The sequence below is a fragment of the Cetorhinus maximus genome, chromosome 6 (assembly GCF_964194155.1).
Source record: "Cetorhinus maximus chromosome 6, sCetMax3.hap1.1, whole genome shotgun sequence".
NCBI lineage: Eukaryota > Metazoa > Chordata > Chondrichthyes > Lamniformes > Cetorhinidae > Cetorhinus > Cetorhinus maximus.
This window is the reverse complement of record NC_135884.1, coordinates 75,432,094-75,451,505: the sequence shown is the minus strand read 5'-3', so window position 1 is coordinate 75,451,505 and position 19,412 is coordinate 75,432,094. Positions and strand designations below refer to the sequence as shown.

The following is a 19,412-nucleotide window of genomic DNA, read 5'->3' as shown; positions in this document are numbered from 1 at the left end:
TCACAGACAAAAGGACAAAGAGGTGTTGAAGGTGGTGATATTACCTAAAGGAATGTACTAATTAAGGGTAGAAAGCAGGACGAGCAAGGTACAGATAGTCCTAGTGGGGGTGGGGCGGGGGGAAGGGATCGAAATAGGCTAAAAGGTAGAGATAAAACAATGGCTGGAAATACACTTAAAAATAATGGAAATAGGTGGGAAAAGAAAAATCTATATAAATTATTGGAAAAAAACAAAGAGGAGGGGGAAAATCGGAAAGGGGGTGGGGATGGAGGAGAGAGTTCATGATCTAAAATTGTTGCACTCAATATTCAGTCCAGAAGGCTGTAAAGTGCCTAGTCGGAAGATGAGGTGCTGTTCCTCCAGTTTGCGTTGAGCTTCACTGGAACAATGCAGCAAGCCAAGGACGGACATGTGGGCATGAGAGCAGGGTGGAGTATTGAAATGGCAAGCGACAGGGAGGTCTGGGTAATACTTGCGGACAGACCGAAGGTGTTCTGCAAAGCGGTCACCCAGTCTGCATTTGGTCTCTCCAATGTAGAGGAAATCGCATTGGGAGCAACGAATGCAGTAGACTAAGTTGAGGGAAGTACAAGTGAAATGCTGCTTCACTTGAAAGGAGTGTTTGGGCCCTTGGACAGTGAGGAGAAGGGAAGTAAAGGGGCAGGTGTTGCACCTTCTACGGTTACATGGGAAGGTGCCGTGGGAGAATTTAATCATACTTTGGTCAGGAAACTTTGCAGCTTGGAAACTACTGGTGAGTTTCAGGCTCCAGTAAGTAACTGGCTTTCTCTCTGTTTCTGCATTTGTGATGAAGTGTGAAGTGACCTCTTCTATGTGATAGATGTGCACTTAGGGTTGCCAACCCTGGTTGTAGGCAATCTGGGAGGCTTGACCATGTAACATTCTGACCACATGAAATGTAACCATGTGATGCCTGACTATGTGATACTGGATCACATGGCATATGACCCTCATAAATCTTACAGTTCACAGTTTCACAGAAACATAGAAACCAGGAGCAGGAGTAGGCCATTCGGCCCTTCGAGCCTGCTCCGCCATTCATTATGATCATGGCTGATCATCCAATTGAATAACCTGCTCCCGCTTTTCCCCCATACCCTTTGATCCCTTTCGCCCCATGAGCTATATCTAACTCCTTCTTGAAAACATACAATGTTTTGGTCTCAACTGCTTTCTGTGGTAACGAATTCCACAGGCTCACCGCTCTCTGGGTGAAGAAATTTCTCCTCATCTCAGTCCTAAATGGTCTACCCCATATCCTCAGACTGTGACCCCTGGTTCTGGACTCCCCCACCATCGGGAACATCCTTCCTGCATCTACCACGGCATTAAAAAGTGAAGCTGCCTTCAGTTAGAAGTGATTTCGTCACCCAGGTTTCTGAAACACGACTTGTGGGCTTTACACATTTGAGAAAAAGGTTTAAACCTACCGGAGGGCATTAATAAGCAGGAGGAGGGGGGATACCAAGCAAGAGGGAGAGGGGAAACTGAGGGAGGCAGAAAGGGGAAAACAAGGGTGAGGGGAAACTGAGGGAGGGCAGAGATGAGAAAACAAGGGAGAGGGAGAGAGGAAACTGAGGAACGGGAGAAACTGAGAGAGGGAAAGAGGGGAGACCAAGGGAGAGGGGAAACGAAGGGAAAGGAGAAATGGAGGGGGTGAGAGGAGCAGTAGGGTGGGGGGAAGAGGGGAAACTGAGGGAAAGGGAAAGGCAAAACTGAGGGTCAGGGAGAGGGGCAAATGATGGAGGTGTAGAAGAGAAAGCTGAGAGAGGGGAAGAGGGGAAACTGTGGAAGGGAAAGCGGGCAAGTTGAGAGAGGGGTGGGGGGAAACCAAGGGTGGGGAAGAGGGGAAACCAAGAAACATACAGTGATGCCTCCAATTGCTGAGACTCCTGAAGTCCTGATACCGCTGATTCCCGAATCCCCTATTCCCTCTCCACTGGACTCCAACTTAGTCTTGGCTCTTTGTGGAGTTGGTCAGTTAAATGTAGCTGAGCACTGGAAAACGGGTCGCGGGGGGGGGGCATTGGGTGGTGGGGGACTGGTGATTTCCTGGGCTGTTGGAAACAGGCTTGGGGGAGAAACCCCTGATTGCGGGAAACTCCCAGTCAAACCTGCAGGGTTGGGAATCCTACAGGTGCTCGATGCAATACTTTGTATACATAATATCAAGGTACATTTAAAGAACGGGTCGTCTGAACCCTTCTAGAAATTATTGAAATTACAACTTCCATCAATCTGAGGTCCTGGAGACTTTTCCAAAAATATTACATGGTTTATAATTGTCTCATATCTGATTTTGGGAAAGCTTAAAAATGAAACACAAGCTGGAAAAATTGATAGGGTTATTTATGAAATGACAGGAAATTCCAATCACTCTATCACCCACCAGCTGCAAACCATAGCCAGGACATCTCTGTACAGAATAAAATTACTGTAAATATACTCAAATTTAATAGGGTATGTGTTTTGCAGTAATAGATCCAGTACTTACCGAAGCAACATTAACGTAGTCATCATCAGACAGTGTGTCCAGCATCTCAATGACAGATGTCTTCATCAGCTTCAAGGTAAGGCCACTTACACTGCCGCTTCTGAAAGTAGAGAAAATACACGGCAGTGACCTCTCGAGTCTGACACAGACATGAATATGCACAGATTCGCACACACACAGATACAGACAGGCACGCAGACAAACTTGCATATACAGGCATACATACAAACAGACAGGCATGCACACACAGACACTGACATGCACAATGAGGCACACACACACATACATGTACAAATATACAGTTAGACACGCACGCACATAGATATGTGCACACACACACAGTCAGACAGACAGACACACACACACACAGATACGCACACAAAAACAGACACATGAACACAGCCACACATAGGCTGGAATCTTCCATTTTGGAATATAAGTTCAGTGGCAGGTGTCGAAAAGACACACACACGCACACACACATACACACACTCCCCGTCGGGGGGGTTGTGTGGGAGCGGGCGCAGCCGATCGCCGCCTGCGATCGACTGGGCGCCGCCATTTTACGTGGGCTGGCCTATTAAGGCCCGCCCAGTGTGACGTGCGCTCCCCGTGCGAGCGAGGGCTGCCTGAGTCGGGGCATGCATGCGGAAATCTCCCTGAGGCACAGAGCTGCCTCAGGGAGATTAGTTTAAGTTCAAAAATATTTAATAAAGGAAAAAAAAATTTTTAAGACATGTCCCCTCATGTGAAACTGTCACATGAGCTGGGACATGTCTATTCATTTTTTAAAAATTTTTTACAAGACTTTAAAAACCTCCACGGGCAGGATGAGGTTTCATGATAAATGTGAAGGCCACCTGGGCTCTTCGCCTGCCCACCAACCTTAAGGTTGGACGGGCAGCTCAGTTAATTGTTTCAATTGACAGTTAACTGGCCTTAATAGGCCTTTGACAGTTTGGTGGGTGCGCAGCCAACTCGGATGCGTGCCCGCTGAACTGAAAATCTGAATGATGCACAGTAACATCGGGACACACGCCCGACATCACCACGTGTCATTTCACGCCTCGGCGAGCGGGCCCCGTCCCCACTCGCCGAGCCGAAGGTTCTGCCCATAGGCACAGACATGTTCACACACACATAGGCCAAAATTTTCCATCTCTGTTGGCGTCAGGCGTCATGGCAGGTGTGGGAGGACAATATGGCGAGAAGGCCAAAAATCGATTTCACAACGTCGTGAAACCAGTTTGCAATCGTCCGCTCCGCCTGTCACCCGCCACCGGACATGCCGAATGTCATTCTATTATATCTGCATATAATTATAATTTCTGCCCGCTGGAATCACATCCCCACACTAGATTATCCAGGCACATCGGCATGATTGCACGCCAACATGTTTCACAAGTGTACATAAACAACGTGCACCTGGTGAGCTGCACTTTGCATGGGACTTCAAAGCCAGGATTTTTCCTATGGTGGGCGGGCTGGGTGGGAGCAGGCGCAGAGCCGATCGCTATCCGCAATCGACTCCGTGCCGCCATTTTACACAGGTGGGCCAATTAAGGCCCGCCCAGTGTAACGTGTGGCCGATAAGTGCTACCTGTGCAGGTGGGTGGAGCAGGGAGAGCATTGCCTGCGCTGCAGCAATCTCTCTGAGGCGTGGAGCTGCCTCAGGGGAATTGAATGCATAATGAAATCATGACAGAAATGATTTAAAAATTTATTTAAACATGTCTCCTCATTTGACTATCACATGAGTGGGGACATGTTTGTAAATTTATGACAATTTATTTATTAATTTATTAAAAGCTTCAGGAAACCTCAACCTGCCCGTGGATGAGGTTCCCTGAAAAACACGAAAGCCGTTTGGGCTTTTCGCCTGCCCACCAACCTTAAGGTTGGACGGGCAGCGTTCTTAACTACTTTAATTAATTTCTTAATGGCCTTAATAGGCCGTTGACATTTCTACGCGGCCGCCAAATGAAATATCGCGATGGCGCACGATGATCTCGGGACGCACACTCAACATCATTGTGTGTCATTTTACGCGTTGGCGTGTCGGGCCTGCCCCTGCACGCCGACTGGAAGATTTTGTCCCAAGGTTTGTTTGCCTACCTTGCTTCAGGCAGCACTCACGGTCATCAGCGTCAGACTTACTTTTACGGGGGGGGGGGGGGTCTCACATGTTCTCTCTCGTGCGCACACACATGCACGCACACACAGACATGTTTACTGCTTAGACACCATTAAGCAGTCTTGTAGAAGTTACCAAGAAGACTTTACTTACATTACTGAACATGTACATATTTACAGTAGAGGGTACAGATATGGAGGGGACTCCATGGCATATCCTTACATGTTGCTACCTAGCTCTACACTGTTGACCTAAACTCTAGTCAGGTGCCTTTCTACATCACTGGTGGGCAATACTGTGCTCAGCCCCAGGTTGACTCTTAATGTACCAGATCCTTCTACTACAGAGAACATGGCAGGTTTACAGGAGACCAGAAGGGTCGAGTGTTTTGAATCATGGCAGGTTGGTGAAGCAGGTAAAGTGGATCCAGAAGGTAAGTCGAAGGGCACTTACCTACCAGATCCAGCAGTCCTCAGGTCTCTTTTATCTCTGGGTTTCCCAAGGAATACTTGGTTAGAGAGGTTTTAAATTTAAAATAGTGGTCAAATATGAGACACAGCCTCATTATAATAGTTATGGGGAAATGGTAGAGGGGAGAAGTAGCCTTGATGATCAAGGATGAAATCACTTCAATGTTAAGAGAGGATATAATGAGAGGTAAGCAGAAGAATTTATGGGTAGAATTAGGAAATAGAAAAGGATTTAGGACTGCAGTGGGAGTTGTGTCTCGACCCTCTAGTAGTGGCTGTAAAGTGGTAGCTTGTATAAATGCTGAGATTAGACAAGCATGTAGTAAAGGTAGAGTGGTTTAGGCTAAGCAGATTATCACATGCCGAAAGGGTAATGAAATTCTAGACAGTATATCTGAAACAACATGTCCTAGAACCAACAAAGTGACATGCCATATTAGATTTAGTGCTGAGTAATGAACCAGCCTAATGGTGCATGAATATTTATTTAATAGTGATCATAATAAAATTAAGTTCAACATTGTGTTTGAAAGGGAGAAATGTGGAACAGCTATGAAGATACTAGATTTAGATAAGGCTGACTTCAATGGGAAGAGATAGAGGCCATCCACAGTAAACTGAACAAATCTGTTAATTGTAGAACAACGGAGGATCAGTGGAAAGTGTTCAAAAAAAATTAGCGTGATACAGAACCAGATTACACCTCTAAAGGGCAAACTTGCCAAAAAAGACAGCCATGGACAACTGAAGAGGTAAGAGACAACATAAAATTAAAAGAAAAGGCATTCAAAAATGCAAATTATAGCACAGATCCTTGTAAATATGAGATACAAAGAATAGCAAAGGATGACAAAGCAGATACTAAGAGCTACAAAAAGGCAGTATGAAAATAAACTGGCAAGAAATATAAAAATCAGTGCAAAAAGTTTCTGCCTTTACCACTAAAACAGTTAGCGCACATATGGTGTGTATAACAAGCACACGTGCCCCATCACAATACGTAGGTGCCCATTTTGCAGCCAGAAATCAGGCCATCGAATTTCCAGGTCCCTGTCTCACATTTCCATTTCTCACACCCTTCTGGGTAAAACAGCTAACTTTTGTGTGAATTAGTGTGTCAGAAGTTATGATCCAATGTGAAATGAATGCCAACAGAATGGTGTGTACAAGACATGTTGGATGCTAGTTTCCTGTCAGGGAAACACAATGCGCCTAGATATGTAATAAAAGCAAAATACTGCAGATGCTGGAAATCTGAACTAAAATCAGAAATTGCTGGAAATACTCAGCAAGTTTGGCAGCATCTGTGGAGGGAGAAACAGAGTTAATGTTTCGAGTTGAATATGACTTCTTCAGAACTGTTGGTGAGGGTTGAGTCAATGAGTACTTACACATCAACTATAATCATCATGTCCTTGGGGGATGAGGCACCTTGGATATACCTGCAATGAAATAAAGCCAGAAAAAGGCTGGTTAGTCCCCAAAAGCTTCAGTTCGACAAGGTCAGAGCAAATCATGTGCGGCACCTCGCAGTGAATGGTTCTGTTAGGGAAACCAATTACTTTAAAAAATAGATTTAGCTGCTGCACTGAGGGGTTGAATAATAATTTCTCTTTCAGAAACTGAGTCTGTGAATGCTGCATCATTATTAGGAATATGTTACAGAATCTGCTTTGGTACTGCAAATGAAGCACCAAGATCAATTAAATATACAGACCATCAGGATCATGTCGCAGCAAACTACACAACCTGTTGCATGCATGTCCTGATCACTAATATTGACGGACACTGGCTCACACCCCTGGCTCTATGGAATAGGCACTGTGCTCAGATCCCTGGGACTATGGGACAGACATTGTGCTTAGACCCAGGGGTCTGTGGAAAGATATTGAGAAAAATAGACAAGTTCCTGCAGATGGAATAGATTACTAGAAGAAACATTCTGTCAATAAAAAATATATACAGCACATCGATTGCAAACTTTTTCCATTTTTAGAGAGGTTGATCACTATAACATTCACTGTATATATATAGTGTATATGTGTATTTATATTTATATATGTATGTGTGTATGTAGGTATGTATGTGTGTGCATGTGTTTTTTGATATATGTGTGGCTACAAGTAGATGGTTGATTAAAATTCCTGCAACTAAGTAATTTCAATAGTTAAAATCCTAAACAAAATCTGATGATGTGATGTTCCACTGTTTTTCCAAGATGGAAGGTTGGTCCTATAAATGTACATGATGAATGAGTAGCTAAAGAAAATTACAGAAAGATTTTTTGTTCGTTATCATGGTCTCACTATGAGAAACTTATCCAGGTTTCCAGGGCAGTGAAGGTAAAAAATAAGTCTTTTAACTAAAGAAACTGAAGTATCCAGAGCAAGAGAGGCAGAGAAAATCCCAAAATGTCACTAAAGGGAGCTGAAAAGGTTTGAAGAAGAATGTGAATTTAAGTAATGAAACTACTGTGGAAATAATGGCACTGATGTATAACATGACTGCAGCTGTGCCACAGTCTCACAGATCTCACTACGATCCACATACCTGTGACCCTTTGACATGCCCCTTTTCTCCATGTACTTCAGAAATGGAACTCCTCTGTCCAGTTGGTCCTCTGCACATGGCCTCACCCTCTCCCTAAGTCTGCAGCCTCATCCACCCCTACTACTCCGAGACCTCTGCACTCCTCCAATGCTGACCTCGAGCATTCCCGATTTTAATCGTTCCTTGATCAGTGGTGATGCCCTCAGCTGTCCAAGCTCTAAACTCTGGAATTCTCTCCCTGAACCTTGCCACCACTCTCTTCTTCTTTAAAACTCTTCTTACAACCTACCTCTTTGACCAAGCTTTTGGTCATCTGGTCTAATATCTCTTCATGTAGCTTGGTGCTAAACTTTGTTCAATGACACCCCTGTGAATTTTGGGATGTCTTAATGACACCACGTAAATGCAAATTGTTGTTGTTGAGGGCATGCTGATCACTGCCACAATGTTTGATTCTGTTTGAAGTTGATATGGGCTTTCTCAAGTTTGCTTGCAAACAATTTCTTATCCCTTGACCATGTTCTTGAGCAGGCATGATCATATTCCTGACCATCCTTATTGAGGGGAGATTGTAGGGGGAAGGGGAAGTTGGGAGGTGGCGAGTATGTCCTATACACTTAATGGGAGTAATTTTATGAGGCTGCATTTCTGGTGCAGAACATCTGTAGTGTGGGTCATCGAATCACCCTTGTGGTGCTGTAACCCTACTCTCCATACACATGCCTGTTTGCCCCACTCTGCTCTGAGAGCAAAGCCTTGTAAAATCATCTCTCATATATTGCAGCAGAAATGAAGACCATAAAGCTTTGGAAAGAATAAGTTTTAGAAAGTCTGGGAGAAGAAATCAATCTTTAACACAATGAACACAGGATACCGCCGGGCCTGTGATAATGCTGCATGACCCCACATTAACCTCAAGCTTTACCTCCACTGTTAACTTAGTTGACTCATTTGTCTCTGGTAATGTGAGGCCCAAGTGCACTGACGCTGCACTTTCACCATGACTCTGACCTTTTGGAGTGTGTGTGATGAGATCTCAAGAAAATATAATCCTGACTTTTCCCCAGGGCATTGTCAGCATTTCCAACAGCACAGAAAGCGTTCGGCTGCAGATATCAGCTTGCTGGGCGCAGAATGACATGTTACCAAAAACTAGTAATATTATTCATTGCTTTCTGAAGTTTTAATGGCTTTGGATAAACCTGAGCCACAGGAAAATAAAGCTTTCCAACAAAGGATGGACCCTTTTTCATTTTTGCAACCAGACCTTTTTTTTTTACAATTTAGGAAAACAAAGCTTTCAGTTACTGACTGGGTGCAGTGTATTGTCATGTGGGTTTGACTACTACTCCACTGGGCAGCAAAAAGACAGAATCTATGTGAGGCTACACTATTCCAATATGTGACAAGGTCCCCCTAGCACCTCTCTCAGACTCCTGTATAGGATGCAAGAGAAAGTGTGACCCCTCACATTAATGGTCTTTGTAGTATAAGGGTCTGGCACATATACGGTTAATGTGGGACTGAGTACAGTACTGCCCACACATTGATGTAAAAGAGCACATGATCCATACCCAGGGTCTGTTGAGTGTTGGACAGAGTTGGTATGTCCCAGCAAGCATGGAGACAGCTCCTAGCTTGTACTCTTTATTTTATATTTATAAGTAGTTTGAAGAGTCAATAAAGACTTACAAATGACTGCAAATGCTTCTTCAGACCTATGAACTGTAACCAAAACCCGACAACATGGTAACAGCTTGTGGAAAAACCCTAAACCTTGCAGAAAATGCAGAGAAAAACTGAAAGACTGAAAAAGCAGAAAGACTAAATAAAATTTAACAAAGCAATCTGACCTGAAATGAAGCTCCAGAAGCACAGGAAGAGTCGCCAAGAAAAGGCTCCAAAGAAAGGCTTGGAAGCTGAAGGCAGAAATTCAAAATTCCTTACTGTAGCAGATGACTCCATTGAATGTCCTTTGGAAATCTAGCTTCAAATCCCAGAGCATAGAGTCAGCAGACCTAGCAAGAGTAAGCTAAATATTTTAAAATTCCAGGCCACAGCAAGTCCTGAGGAATCTTAAAAAATTTCAGAGTCAGAAGTGCAGTTTAAAAAAGCTGTCGCTAAAAACTCAATCCCCGAGTCAGCGCCTTAACACTCGGTCCCAAAAAATGTATAAATAGTTAATTGAATACTCCGGGAGAATCACGACTCTTTAAACCTAGCTAAAGGCAAGCAAAAGTCAGGATTCAACGAATTTGCGACTTTAAACATAAATGCATGGCAAGAGAACTCTGCAGCCAGCCGTTGTCCAAGATTTCTTTTCAAGCTGGATGCGATCGGCATTGTAGAGGAGGCCCCAAATCTAGCAAGAGCTGGAAATCCCTTTGTTTACAAGTGAACTGTGACACCATCTTGAAATTCAGAAAGCTGCAGCAAGGGGTCCACAGCTGGCACCATAATTCAGGTTATGGGCTTGAATGAATGAGAAAAAAAAGTTTTACAACTGAAGGGAGAGCTTAAAATCACCCTCCAGTATATTTTCCCTGATTTAAAAATCCACTAGATGTTATAAGCATTTCCAGCAGAGAGAATAAGTTTTAAAAGTGGCCCTGTCAGTGTAACAGGTGCCTGCCAAAGCCTGACCAGCACGGGAAGGACAAAGTGAAGAAAAATAAAATGGTTACTGCGGAGCCATCTTGGATGAAAGAAAAACTAAAGAGGTACTCACCTGTAATGAAAAATAGCCATAGATAGGATATTAAAACTAGCAGAACAATTTAGGCTGAGGCAAGGCCCAACCCAGACCCAAAATTGGGCATCTTAGAGAAGAGAATTTTTCGATTACAGGAGTACCTCAGGATTAAGTCAGAAATCAGAAGTAGAACAGGTTAATACGTTTTTATACTCGTTTGATAAACTTGTGGAAGAAGTAATCCTCATGCAAGGCATTGATGAATCCTCAGCACCTTTGATGAAATATTAAAAGCCTTAGACGATTAATTTTAATCCAAATTGTGGAGCGCACAGGGTTTAAAAAGAGGGATTAAAAGCCCCCAGTAAAGCTATGAAAGGGGTAAAAACATTACTTAACCAAACCACATGAGGGCAGCAGAGAGACTAAGAACTTTCTAGGAATCCCAGGAATATGTTTTTGAAAACCCCCACACATTACCCAAACTGCAACAGCAGGTGGCAGTGCGAAGCGAGCAGATGGCTGTGAATAATGGAAGCTATCTGATGAAGTCCAAAATACACAAACGCTGCAAAAGGGAAATTAAATAAGGTTGGAAAATGTTGGCATCAAAGCTGAATTAGAAGATTTGAAACACAAAATTCAAGCTGTGTATATACACCTTTGAAAATGATAAACTAAAGTCTTCCATGAACCAAATTGTTTGAGATCTGAACAAACAAATTTCTGAGGTGCCACAAAGGTACCAGGAGGAAATAACATCCCAGAATCACAAATCAAAGCGGGAATTGGGAAAACTCAACCAGAAATACAGCCAGGCACAACAGCAGGCAGAAAAGGCACTCAATGAAGTTGCAGCCTGGAAAGAATTGAAGAACCAGTTGGCAGAGAAGAGTCAGGAATGTTCTGCATTCCAAAAGGAAGCCAAGAGGTACAAGAAAGGGACTACAGAGCTGAAGAAAATGGTTGGACTTTTGGAAGAAAACTTGGGAAAACATTATGGGCAGAATTTTGCCCTCGGATGGCGTGCGGGCCCCACCGGCTTGGCGGTGAGTGGGCAGCCGACCCCCGCCACCGAAACGGGGCCCACCACCATTTTAAGTGGGCGGGAAAATTAAGGGCCGCCCAGCGGCATCCCTGACAGGAAGCGCTATGTGCTTCCTGTGTGGGGGTGGGGCGGGGGCAGGAATTCCCCAGCTGTCAAAGTGTGCTCTTTCGCACATGCATGCGAAGGAGTACACTTCTCCCTGAGGCAAAGTCCTGTCTCATGGAGAATAGTGACAGTTGAAAAAAACTTTAAAAATACAAACATTAAAAAATTATTAACATGTCCCCCTCTTGTGACAATGTCACACGAGATGGGACATGTTAATAAAGAACACATAAACTTTATTAATTTTGTACAAAACGGACATGAAACTTCATCCCGCCAGTGGATGAAGTTTCATCAATAATCAGAAGCCCGCTGGGGCTCCTGGCCTGCCCGCCAGCCTTAAGGTTGGCCGGGCAGGTCTTTAAGTACTTTAACTAGCCTGTCAATGGCCTCAATTGGCCATTGACAGGTCGGTGGGCGGACAGCTGATTTTGCTGTCCGCCCGCCTTCCTAAAAATTTAAATGGACATTCAAATGATAATTTTCCCCTCGGCGACCGGGTCCCGCCCCCAAATCGCTGAGGGGAAAATCCTGGCCTATATTTCCAAAGATATATATGAAGAGATGAAAATTAAGGACCTAGGATGGCAAGGGCAAGTAGAAAGTCTCACAAAAGAGCATGAAGAGTCTCAGAAACAATTGGCAGAAGTGCAATTACAGAATGTGAGCTTGAAGGATAGTGCACAGGAATTATGCTCTGGTAAAGAAAAACTGATAGGCGTAGAGAACCAACTTTCACCTACGAAAGATGAGTTTCTAAAGGAAAAATGAGAATTGCTGAGAACACTAGAATGTTGAACACAGGAAGTAGAACACTCAAAAGAGGACTTAAAATGCTTAAATGACAAACTTGTAAATACAAATTCAACAAAGATAGATCTTCAATTAAAACCTGATGAACTTCAAGCACCAGAAGTCTCTAGTGAGCATTGTGTAAAATGCCTGGAACAGAAGAAAGATTTGTTGATGCATCAGAACAGTTCCTTGAAAGTAGAATTAACAACCAAAACTGATGAGCTTCTTCAACTTTGTTCCAATCTGAACAACATGAACATTGAGATATACAATATGGAAGAGCAAATCCAGACTTCGAAAGCAGATCAGAAAAATTCCACGAAACTGATCGACAATCTAACAAGTGAATTGAAGGAGTCCAAGGAGCAGACAGTGACCATGGAGAAAGATTCCAAACAGAACTGAATGCCTAGGTGAAATTGTCAAGTTTATTTAAGAGTTCCGCAGGTAACTCTGAAACAGAAAACTCAGCTTACCAGAGTAGTTGCTGAGCTGGATGAAAAGATTCATAAGCTTGAAAAATAACTGGAAAAGAAGAAAGTACTCAAAAACTTGGGTAAAATTGTGAAACAAGTGGAAAAAGGGTTCTATTTTGGAAACGTAAACATCCACATATGTCACGATGATGGAAGAAGCAAAAGAAAAAACAAGGAGATAAACATAATATTCGTCCACCCCAAAAGAAATTAGTCAGGGTAGCAACCACCAACCAGCGCAACAGCAAACCGACCAAGTGCGGTTCAACACAAAGGAATGGAAGAAAAGGTTGAAAACATACCCAAATGCTAGAACAACCTTCAAACCTACAGAAAGAACCAGCATCGACAGAGTTAACCACTCCTCCGACAGCAATGTGAATGAGTTATGGAAGGGTTATAAGGCCTCCTGAACCTTTGAATTCAAGTGCTTAAAGGCGTGAGATGGGGTGGTGATAATGTAGTAATGTTAATGTAGGGCAGTAATAACAATTAGATAAAGACTAGGGGAGGTGCATATAAGGGATTGACGCATATACGGTTAACGTGGGACTGAGTACAGTACTGCGCACACAATGATGTAAGACAGCACATGACCTGCACCCAGGGTCAGCTGAGTGTTGGAAAGAGCCAGCCATATGTACCAGCAGACATGGAGACAGTTCCTAGCTTGTACTCTTTACTGTATATTTGTTAATAGCTCTAAAAGTCAATAAGGACATACAGTTAACCTACTTATGACCATGGAGTCTTCTTCAGACCTACCAAACTGTAACCAACACCCTACAATATTCATCATTCCTGGCACCCTCTGTTTAATCTTGATGGCCCCTACTTTTCTGAACTATCCTCTTTTAAGGCCATAAGACGTTGGAGCAGAAGTAGGCCATTCGACCCATCAAATCTGCTTCGCCATTCAATGAGATCATGGCTGATCTGATAATCCACAATCGCACTTTCCTGCCTTTTCTGCATAACCCTGGATTCCCTCACTGATTTAAAATCTGTCTATCTCAGCCTTGAATATACTTAATGACCCAGCCTTTACAGCCCTCTGTGGTAAAGAATTCCACAGATTCACTACCCTCTGAGAAAAGAAATTGCTCCTCATCTCGGTCTTAAATAGGTGACCCCTTCCTCTGAGATTATGCCCTCTGGTCCTAAGCACTCTCACAAGGGGAAACAGCCTCTCAGCATCCACCCTGTCAAGCCCCCTAAGAATCTTATATGTTTCAAAAAGGTCACCTCTCATTCTTCTAAACTCCAATAAGCACAGGCCCAACCTACTCAATCTCTCCTCAGAAGAAAATCCCTCCATATCCAGGATCAACCTAGTGAACCTTCTCTGGACTGCCTCCAATGCCAGTATATCTTTCCTTAGATAAGGGGACCAAAACTGTTCACAGTATTCTAAGTGTGGTGTAACTAGTGCCTTGCATAGTTTTAGTGAGACTTCCCTATTTTTATACTCCATTCCCTTTGAAACAAAGGCCAACATTCCATTTACCTTCCCTATTACCTGCTGAACTTGTATGCTAGCTTTTTATGAGCTTTCATGCACGAGGATCCCCAAACCCCTGTGCTTTCTTCAGTCTTTCTCTATTTAAATAATATTCAGCTTCTCTATTCTTCCTGCCAAAATGCATAACCTCACATTTTCCCACATTATATTCCATCTGCCAAGTTTTTGCCCACTCACGTAACCTGTCTATATCCCTCTGTAGACTCCTTGTGTCATCCTCCCCACTTGCCTTCCCAACCTATTTTTGTGTCATTCACAAACTTGGCAATAGTACATTCATTTCCCTCATCCAAATCATTAATATATATTGTAAATAGTTGTGGCTCCAGCACTGATCCCTCTGGCACTCTATTAGTTACAGGTTTCCATCCTGAAAATGCCCCCCATATCCCAACTCTCTGCCTTCTATTAGTTAGCCATTTTTTTATGCATGCTAATAATATACACCCCCAATACCATGCTCTTATCTTATTAAGTAGCCTTATGTGTGGTGCCTTATCGAACACCTTTTGCAAATCCAAATATATTACATCTACTGGTGCCCTTTATCCATCCTGCTCGTTATCTCCTCAAAGAATTCTAATAAATTTGTCAGGCATGATTTCCCCTTCATGAAGCCATGCTGACTCTGCTTGATTATATTATGTATTTCTAAATGCTCTGCTATTACATCCTTTAATAGACTCTAACATTTTCCCAATGACAGATGTTAAGCTAACTGGCCTATCTGTTATCTGTTTTTTGTCTCCCTCCTCCCTTTTTGAATAAGGGTGTTACATTGGCAGTTTTCCAATCCTCGAGCACCTTTCCAGAATCTAAGGATTCTTAGAAGATTACTAGGGGTGCATCCACTGTCTCTGTAGCTACTTCCTTTAATATCCTAGGATGCAATCCATCAGGTCCAGGGGACTTATCGGCCTTTAGTCCCATTAGTTTCCCTAGTACTTTTTCTCTAGTTATAGTATTGTATTTATTTCCTTCCCCACTTTTGTCCCTTGATTATTTAGTATTTTTGGAATGCTATGTGTCTTCTACTGTGAAGACTGATGCAAAGTATTTATTCAACTCCTCTGACATTTCCTGGTTCCCTATTATTATTTCCCCAGCCTCATTCTCTAAGGGGCCTATATTCACTTTGGCCTCTCTCTTCCTTTTCATGTATTTAAAGAAGCTCTTACTGTCCATTTTCATAGCACTTGCTAGTTTACCCTCAAGGTTTATTTTCTCCCTCTTTATTATTTTTTGGACATCCTTTGTTGTTTTTTAAAACTTTCCCAATGCTCTGGCTTACCACTAGTCTTTGCCACATTGTATGTTTTTTTCTTTCAATTTGATACTATCCTTAACTTACTTGGTTAGCCATGGTTGGTTTATTCCTTTCCTAAAATCCTTCTTCCTCACTGGGATATATCTTTGTTGTGAGTCATGAACTATTTTCTTAAACATCTGCCATTGTTCATCAACCGTCTTTTCTGCTAAACACCTTTCCCAGTCCACTCCAGCCAACTCTGCCCTCATTCCTTTGTAATTACCCTTATTTAAGTTTAGCACAGTTGTTTCCAACCCAAGTTTCTCACTCTCAAACTGAATGCTAAATTCTAACATGTTATGGTCACTGTTTCCTAGAGGATCTTTTAGTCTGAGATAATTTATTAAACCTGCCTCCTTACACATTACCAGATCCAAAATAGCCTGATCCCTGGTTGGATCCACAACATATTGTTCTAGGAAACTGTCCGGAATACACTCTATGAATTCTTGCTTGTGGCTACCTCTACCAATTTACATGAAGACTAAAGTCGCCCATGATTAATGTACTGCCTTTTTTACATACCCTCATTATCTCCTGATTTATTGCATGTCTTACAGTATAGCTACTGTTAGGGGGCCTATAGACTACTCCCACCAGTGTCTTCTTTCCCTTGTTATTTCTTACCTCCACCCATATGGATTCTACATCTTCCGATCCAAGATCATTTGTTGTGATAATACTTATTTCATCTCGTACTGACAAAGCTACCTCACCACCCTTTCCTTCTGCCTGTCTTTCCAAAAAATCACATACCCCTGAATATTGAGTTCCCAGCTTTGATCTCCTTGTAACCATGTCTCCATAATGGCTATAAGTTCATACCCATTAACCTCTATTTGTGCCATTAATTAATTTTGTTCTGAATACTACGTGCATTCAATACTCTGGCTTACCACTAATCTTTGCCACATTGTATGTTTCTTTCTTTCAATTTGATACTATCCTTAACTTACTTGGCTAACCATGGTTGGTTTATTCCATTCCTAGAATCCTTCTTCCTCACTGTATTCCTCTGTGCAGATGCTGTCAGACCTGCTGAGTTTTTCCAGTTATTTTTATTACGCTATTGTACACACTGTTCTTCCTTCAAGCCAAACCTCTCCAGCGCCAACTTCCTCTCCCACTGCACTCCAACCTCCGCCTTATTTGGTTACTGAGTACACAGAGCACATTCAAAGTGTACTTTGCCTGTCCATGCCTGGGAGCCTGAATTTGGCAGGCTGGGTCTCAGGCCTACCTCAAGTCAAAGCCTTGCAGGCCTGCAACCAAATGGTTGTAGAACCGCAGCCAGAAGGCCTCATTGTCCAAAGATTTGAAGAGAACCTACGACAATGAATAGGCCATTCCCCTTCTGGGCTGTCTTTGCCCGGCAGCCTGGCCTCCTTCAGACCCAGGTACAAGGCTCACTACTAAGTCCAGTGCCTACGTACTCCTCCAGGACAATGATGGGTGTGGGAGGGGCCAAGAATGCCATCTTCTGATTTGTTTACAGTGAGCATTTAGATTGCGCCTATAGCAGGTACATGATCTGCTCCACTCCTTGGAGGAGCCTCAGAAATCCCAGGACAATGAGGAGGCAGGTCGCAAGTTTCCATCCTCTTTTTCCTCACCTTTCTACAAAATAGTCATTCCCCAGGCACTGAACCCAGGGTCTCGCCATCTCCTAATTTAATTCAGAGCATCTCTGTCATGAAGAAAATGGTGGACAAACCCAAAAATCTTAAGTACTGCCCCCGAACATGGTATTTCCTATTTTCGCGGCGGCGGGACTGATGTCGAGCCGGGATTCTTGCATGCACAGTTTACAGAGGCAGCTGCCTCCACTGAAGTGGGATTTTGGTATGCCAGGAGTGTGAAACCCAGAGTGTGCAGTTTAGGCCAGGTAAAACTTATCTGAACTTAGTGGATTTGTTTGGATAGCAAAGATGCCCCTTTAGAGTGGTAAGGTACCCCTTTGGATATGGCCTCGGGAAACGTTTGGGAGAAGTAAGGCACCCTTTTGGAGAGGTGAGGGACCATTTGGAATTGTTAAAAGTGAACATGATTGTGGGTGAAAAGTGCATAAACTCATTGGGATTGTCGAAGAACTTTCAAAACTGTCAAAGACTTCAAAGCTGTCAAAAAACTGTGGAAAGATACTAGCTGGTATGAAGGGGTAAGGGTAAAGGGTGGTGGGTGGGGGGCAAGGTTTCGCATGAGTTGGCACTAAATTGGCACAGAGGCTATAAAAGGCCATGGGGATGTGGGGCATAGGGGGCATGAGGGCCGTAGGGAGTGGGTAGAAGGGCATGGGTTGACATGGGAGCAATATGGGTTGGTCGAGGGACATGGGTTGGCATAGGGGGTATGAGCTGGCATAGCTTGGCCTGGATGCGACATGGGGAGTGTGTAGGGGCGAGGGCTGTTTTTTGTTTTAATTTTTTAATTTAATTCAACAAAGTGCCTGTGCCCCGCCCTCCTCCGCACCCGGAAGCCTCCGCACTCATTCCGGGGTCGACGAACTGAACTTCTAATGCAGCCCACACCCCCCCTCGATTGAAAATAGGAACTGCAGACTGCCATTTTTAAAGGTTGGTTTCGCAGAGCTGAGAATTCTCCCATCTCTGCGCACCTGACCTGGGAATGAAAATCTGGGCCAAAGTTTCAGGTCTGTGATCTTTCACCCAAACTGGGAAAAGGTAGAAATGTAATGATAAGGTGAAAGACAGAACAGATTAAATGCCAAAAGCTTTCATAAAAGTTCTGATGAAAGGTCACAGATTTGAAACGTTAACTTTGTTTTTCTTTCAACAGATGCTTCCTGAACTGCTGACTGTTCCAGCATTTTCTGTTTTTAGTTCATATTTCCAGCATCCACATTATTTTGCTTTTGTGTTAATGTGAATGGGAGGTCCTGAGCAGCTGCTGTCTGAAAACAAATTCAAGGAAATAAGAGAGACACACCAACTAACATAGAAACTAACAACTAACAAAACAAAATAGGACGGAAGTTACATGCTAAAATTGTTGAACTCAATGTTAAGCTGTAAAGTGCCCGGTCAAAGATGAGGTGCTGTTCTTTGAGTTTACATTCAGCTTCATTGGAATACTGCAGCAGACCAAAGACAGAGAGGTCAGAGTGGGAGCAAGATGGAGAATTAAAATGACAGGTGACTGGAAGCTTGGGGTTATGCTTGTAGTCACTCATTCAAACATACTACATTTCTAATTTTTCCCAGTTCTGATGAAGTCATCGACCTGAAACCTTTCTCCCTCCACAGATGCTGTCAGGCTTGCTGAGTATTTCCAGCATTCCCTGCTTTGCTTTTCGATTTCCAGCATCACAGTAATTTGCTTTTGTATGGGATTCCTCACCTTAGTCTTTTCATTCACATAATTTACAGGCTTTTAAAACACAAACTTTGTATCACATAATCACTTTCCTCATGTCCTCTCCTACTTGTTTCAACCTTAGTGGTACCTAGCATTTGAACTTCCATCTTGGGTTCAAAATCTAAATTGAAAGAGAACTGAAGAGGATTATTATCACTCACTGAGAACAAACTTGCATTTATTAAATGCATTTTACAACATTAGGCTGTCCTAAAAAGCTACACTTTCAGAACTGGCAGTCTGTACTCAAAATAAAAGAAAGGCTTGTGTTTGTATAGCATCTTTTGCACAATCTTCAGACATTCCAGAGGGTTTTACAGCCAATGACTTTTTAAGTGAGTCACTGTTATAATGTCAGAAACACAGGAGCCAATTTGCACACAGCAAACTCCCACACACAGCAATGTGACAATGACAA

General features: G+C 43.1%; 1 protein-coding gene across 3 annotated transcripts in view; it reads right to left on the bottom strand.

Annotated features, from left to right (window-relative positions):
• cacna2d2a (calcium channel, voltage-dependent, alpha 2/delta subunit 2a) overlaps window positions 1-19,412 on the bottom strand; it is a 991,061-nt gene that overhangs the window by 335,270 nt on the left and 636,379 nt on the right. For all 3 annotated transcript variants that reach the window (XM_078543862.1, XM_078543864.1, XM_078543863.1), the window contains 2 exons: window positions 6,514-6,564; window positions 2,519-2,618 (listed from right to left, as the gene is read on the bottom strand). In XM_078543862.1, coding sequence (XP_078399988.1) covers window positions 2,519-2,618; window positions 6,514-6,564 — 151 coding nt within the window. The remainder of the gene's footprint in view (window positions 1-2,518; window positions 2,619-6,513; window positions 6,565-19,412) is intronic.